The sequence below is a fragment of the Octopus bimaculoides genome, chromosome 2, assembly GCF_001194135.2.
Source record: "Octopus bimaculoides isolate UCB-OBI-ISO-001 chromosome 2, ASM119413v2, whole genome shotgun sequence".
NCBI lineage: Eukaryota > Metazoa > Mollusca > Cephalopoda > Octopoda > Octopodidae > Octopus > Octopus bimaculoides.
In genome coordinates, this window is record NC_068982.1 from 38,733,804 (window position 1) to 38,739,866 (window position 6,063).

The following is a 6,063-nucleotide window of genomic DNA, read 5'->3' on the forward strand; positions in this document are numbered from 1 at the left end:
ATATATATATATATATATATATATATATATATATATATATATAATCTCAGACAAGGTATAAATAATGGTCATTATATATTTTTCCTTTATTAGAGTTAATTTGGCTTACAGTTGTTTCCAGTGGTCATTATAAGTATGTTACTGATAGGTTTACTCAATTGCTCTATTGATCAGTTGAGAAAAATTGAACAACTTAAAAAAAATTAATGCTACTTTCGTCAGAGCCATTTATGGTTATAACAAAACACTGAAGGAATGGTAGGGATAGGATGGCCGAAATTTGGGGAAAGGAGAGTCTTAAAGCATTAGTGTTTGTAGGAGCTCTTCACTAATCTAAACAATGGAGAGCTCATGAAGTATTTTGCCTGGATTGATAATCCCTCACTATTAGCTCTGTTTATATATATATCTATATATATATAATGTATGTGTGAGTTACTTGTTGCTTTGACATCATGTGGTAGTTGTAAGCAAGTGTCACTTGTGCAAGTGGTATCCTGTCTTTTCAATTTACATGAGGAAATATTACTTTGCTTGGAAATAGGTGAAGACTGGTGTCTGGAAGGGCACCCTTCTGTAGAAAATCCATCCCAACAAATTCTGCCCAACCCCTTCATACATGGAAAAGTGGATGTTAAAATGATGACTGATTCAACTAAAATTGCTAATAATAATAATGAACTTACTGTATACAGTGCTCGGGTGCACTACATCTCATCAGAAAAGTAACCAAAATTGCACAAACAGTACATAGAATAAGCACAGGAAATGAATAGTGCATGTCTTTAAAAAAAAAAAGGAAAGAAAAAAGCTAAGTTACCCCTTCAAATGACTTTTTGTTTCAAGAAGAGATTGATATCAATAATAAAGTGTTCTTTAATTAAATCACTAGAATTCTAACTGTATTGGAGTTCAATATAATTAAGACTTACAATTACTGATTAACACTTGTTTCCTAATGAAAGTCAATTTAAATTATAAAATTTGAAAGAAGTTATCAGTTATCAGATAAATCTGATGAAGTCACTATTTACAACACGTCTTTCTAAATTTTAAATACGCTGCATATATACTCAATTGATTTTTGAGGGTTTTGCTCTAACACCCTATCTCTACCATCTTACCTTTTATCTCAGGTACTCCCCCCACTTATATAAATGCAAGATAACCATTTTATATCCAGGGACACTTGTTGTCCCTGGATATAAAATCACTGCACCATCCTCTCAAATACTCCTCCCCCACCACACTTAATCGAGAGAGCTTTTCCCTTTCCCATCCTACTCCTTTTCTTCTTTCTTGTCTTGTAAGTTATTTGACAATTGTACTAATATCAGCAGTATGAAAAAAAAGCACCCAGTACATACTGTAAAGTAGCTGGTGTTAGAATGGACATCCATCTATAGAAACCATGCCAAAGTTGACATGGAGCATGATGCAGCCCTGTGACCCACCTGCTTGTGTCAAACTGTCCGACGTATACCAGCATGGAAAATAGATGTTCAATGATGATAATGATATTGAATGTATGAGGTAAAATCAACTCATTTGATTGCCTTTTGTTATAGTCAGCATGATCATTTGTATCATATATTAATATTTTTTTTAATGTTAATTAAATATATAAAAGAGTTAATCATCTTCAAATCAATTAAAAGTTCTTAATTGTTTTATATTTTAGATAAACTTGATGTTATGGGCCACCTTCGCAACCTAGTGTGATTGCTGAAAGAAGGAATCCTATAGAGACTTACAGAAGTAAAATTCAAAGTCGCCATTGCCATTTTCTATCTTGTATATATGCTTATATTTGTAGATATGCATGTTATATATATATATATATATATATCTGTGCATGTACACACATACACATACATGCATTTCATATATGTACATGTGGAAAAAGAACAGGAAAATATAGAAAGCTTCCAATAATGCAGAAAGTTTTACAAGAACCTTTATATTTCAGGTGCAAAGCTCCATCCTCAGAAAAAAAGTAGTTCAAGAAATGTCTAGTTTGTAAAACTTTATGCATTGTTAGTAGCTATCTATATTTTCCTTTTCCTTTTCTTTTTCTGTACTACAATATTTCAAGCAAACTACAATGTTCTTATCTATATATATATACACACACATACACACATGCATTATATATATATATATATATATATATATATATCTACTCATATGCACATATATATATATATATATATATATATATATATACACACACTCATATTATGAAAATATACATGTGTATAAATATATATATAACATACTTATAACAATCATAAAAATACTTTTAAAAACATTTTGGTGTTTTATATCTCTTGTTCATTTAATTCTTGTTTTATGATATAAATGAATGATTGGATGGTCAATGATGTACAGCAGTGGTTTAAGAAAATGTTTGGTGGCCAAGTGGTTCATATGTTACTTTTGAACTCAACAATAAATGAATTTGTTTCTGTAGCCATCTGTTCTATTTGTCTTGTCATGAGTTAAAAAGATGTGCTTTAATATATGGTACTGTGTAAACGATGTGTATATGAGCTTGTGCATGGGAAATGTTTTGGAATTTAGAGAATAGGTTTCATTAAAGAATATTATATTGTGTTAATAACATCAGACACAGACCTAAGATACGTTTAGGCTTGAACAATGTTCATATATTTCCTTGCTGATTAACATTAAAAAATAAACATCATGTATTTTAAATCATAAAATGTTTTGCTTTATATATAGATATGCATATGCATTTATACATATATGTCTACCTGCTTTTCTATATGATTGAATATGTTGTATGTTTGTGTTGTGTACACATGACATTATTTCACTCTTACTTTAGAAAAAATGAAAATCAAAATTTGATCAGTAGAATTAAAATACCAGTATAATTAGTGAATCAGTTGATATATCAATAAAAATATGAAAGAAATTATTGTTACTGATTATGTGTGACTTGTACGAGATGAAACTCTTTGGAACAAATATATTCATTCTTTAATCTTTTGGCATTCACTATTACTCTGTCAAATTTAGTATTTATTTTTTATGTTGTTTTGCATTGATCATGCATCATCTCATAGCTTTGAGATTTTGATGATGTGATTTAAAAAAATTTTAGCACAACATTGTAGGGTAGGTGTGAAAAGCTCAATATGACCAGTTTGACCATAAAACAGAATATTTCAGCTGGCTATGGCCATTTTAAATGCTAAAGGGCTAAATTTTAATTTTTTTCTTTAATTACATTTGCAGTCAGCGGTTTTATTTGAAAATATTTGTATTTGTAAATTTTTCAAATCTTTCAATTTCAGTATATATTTATATAAATGTAAGAAACTTATCTAATTTATTACAATACAGTGAAACCTTAAGAGGGAATAGTTAATTCTAGGTTATAGTTAGTTATTTGTGAAACATTTATAATCTAAATTCCCAAACAAGCACATATTGAAGTTGGATTTCTTTGTTCTGTTGTCATGTCAACTAAGCTATATTGATCTCTTTTGAAAACATTATTACTATTTTTATGTATTGTTCAATATGTAACTATTGTTCTAAAAAATACATAATACTGCAGTCTTCCTAATATTTTTTCAACCTTGATATGCCATGTTTTTTTCATTTTTTAATATTTTTTTAATGACTCGATTCAAACTTAATGACTCGGCTCTTAAGGCATGGTTCAAGTCATTCTATTTAGTCTCTCTGCTGTGATAGCTTGTTTCTTTATTCATCAGTGTAATTGTGGCGATTATTCTCTGGATGGTTGTATAATTTAAATCCTATCACAATAGTTTCAGAGGAACATTTGTAATGTGTTTAGGATAGTGACTATGTAGCTATAAGTTCATATCTTTTTATCGATGATATTGATAGCTCTAATGCACCTGGTTATAACTTCAAGATTGATTGGTAATCAGCAGGAAAGGTATGTGCTTTTTTTAAAAAAAAAAAAACTCCAGAAAATACAACTGCTCATATAGAATGCTAAAATACAAATTTCTAAAACCAGTTTTAGTCTTGCTAAGTATGGAAATATGCATGTAAGCAGTTTAAAATATTCTCTTACATTTTATGTCTCTGAAGATCTCTTCTGTATTTTCCATCATGTCATTTAAATGTTTTGTTGCAGCCCATGGTGAAATCATTTGTGTCCTAGATTTACTTTGTTCATATTCTTTAGCTGTTCTGTTAGCATTTCCTGTTTGGCAAATGTCATTAAAACAACATTTGTTTAAATAACATCTTCTGTAATATCCTTTCTAATTTTCTCAGCCCTTAATCATCCCTTGAACATAACATATCTAAATGTCAAATATACTCTATTGACAATCAGTTAAGTCTTTCCTGTTTATCACAAACTTTAATAGCAGCTAATTCATTATAAACTCTTCTCTCACCAGAAAGTCATAGCTGGGTGAGTTGATAAGGTGCCAAACTACCAGTTGAAAGGTTGGCGGTTCATATCCTGTCATTGATGCTTTACTGTTGTCTTGGCAGTGACATTTAACCCTAATGCTCAAATTTATTTAGTTATAAATATTCACTTTAAGGTGATGAGTGAGTCTCTCTGCTTTGTTGCTTGATCTGCTAAAAATAACTGAATCTTCGTCAAACCACATCTTAAGGAAAAGAAAAGGTGGGTGGACACTAGGTGATTTAATTCAAAATATATAGAAAGACAGGATTGTCATTGACATGGGTCTGCTCTGTCATGACCAACTTTGAGATAAGCAACAATAACAACGACCTACCTCTGTAAGCACCAAATGTAGTATTAATGTGGAAGATATTGTTGGTTTCCAGTATTGAATTCAACTCTCAAAGTGTATGGCTTGAAGTGGACCGGTTCCAAGAGGTTGATTTTTCCCTTGATACACATTACAAGAGGACCAGATCTCTAATGATGTTCCATCAATCCAGGGTGTAAAATCCCTTTCCTTATATCAACACTGCTGACTCTAAATGAAAAATAATAAAATGCTTTTTCATGTCTTGAAACAAAAAATTAAACCGTACACATACACACACACACAAAGTTATGAATAAAACTATATATCACAATATAAAAAAAAATTTCAGAATCATTTCTATTTACCTGATAATTATTTTGTGAAAGTGCATGGTCAAATGGTTTAGATGCTGGGATCATGAATGTTAAGTTGTGGGTTCAAATTTTGGACCTGGCAGCATATTGTGTCTTTGAGTACATTGTTTCAGTCCACTCCATTGAAAATGAGTACCAGCGACTAGCTGAGGATTAACCTTGTGACAAATTAAGATTTTATTCCTTCAGTTGCTTAAATGTCACAGAAATTGGTATAAGCTTTGCAGTGTTTGTTCTAACTCTTTATGTTCCTAGTTCAAATCCTGCAAAGGTCAATTTTTGCCTTTCATTTTTTTCTGAGATCAATAAAATAACTAATTGACAAGCCCAACTCCCCAACAAAATTAGGCCTTGTACCTAAAGGATTATTGAGCTATTGATAGCATCTTTAAGTTCTGAATTTCTGAATTTAGATTATACCAGGGCTGTATTTTCCTTTTCTCCTTCCAGATTTGATAAAATAAATGTTTTAGTTAAGTACTGAAATGGTTTTGATCAACTGCAGTGAACTCTACATGAAATTTGTGGCTGTGTGCTTTATTGAAAATTATTATAATTGTTAATGAAAATAAAAGAAATTGTTATAGAAAAGTGTTGTGAAATATTAAGTTTTTGGTGAACCTTGTTTGCAATCCTGTTTCAATACCCTTTGTCAACCAATTTGTGCATGTTACCAATACACTTGGGAAAATATGTTACACTTCTCTATCTGTGTACATTTTCAAATCTTAAGCTTCATGCCCATGTAAGGAACCATATTATTATTATTATTATTATTATTATTATTATTGGTTTTGATGTGTTCTATAGTGTTTTTGTTAACACTTGGTGAACAATCTGGGGACCAGTTTCAGCTTCTGATAGGAATCTCCTTAAAAATGTCATTCAGGGAAAAGCATAAATAGCAAATAACCATAGTCATATTTATATAATAATTGTTATTT

The 6,063-nt window shown here is 30.3% G+C and overlaps 1 protein-coding gene across 1 annotated transcript in view; it reads left to right on the forward strand.

Moving 5' to 3' along the window:
- LOC106874681 (testican-2) overlaps positions 1–5,710 on the forward strand; it is a 22,188-nt gene extending 16,478 nt beyond the window's left edge. Inside the window, exon 8 of the mRNA XM_052965839.1 lies at positions 1,682–5,710. Within this exon, the coding sequence (XP_052821799.1) occupies positions 1,682–1,722 (41 nt within the window). The 3' untranslated portion in view covers positions 1,723–5,710. The remainder of the gene's footprint in view (positions 1–1,681) is intronic.
- The last annotated feature ends 353 nt before the right edge of the window (positions 5,711–6,063 follow it).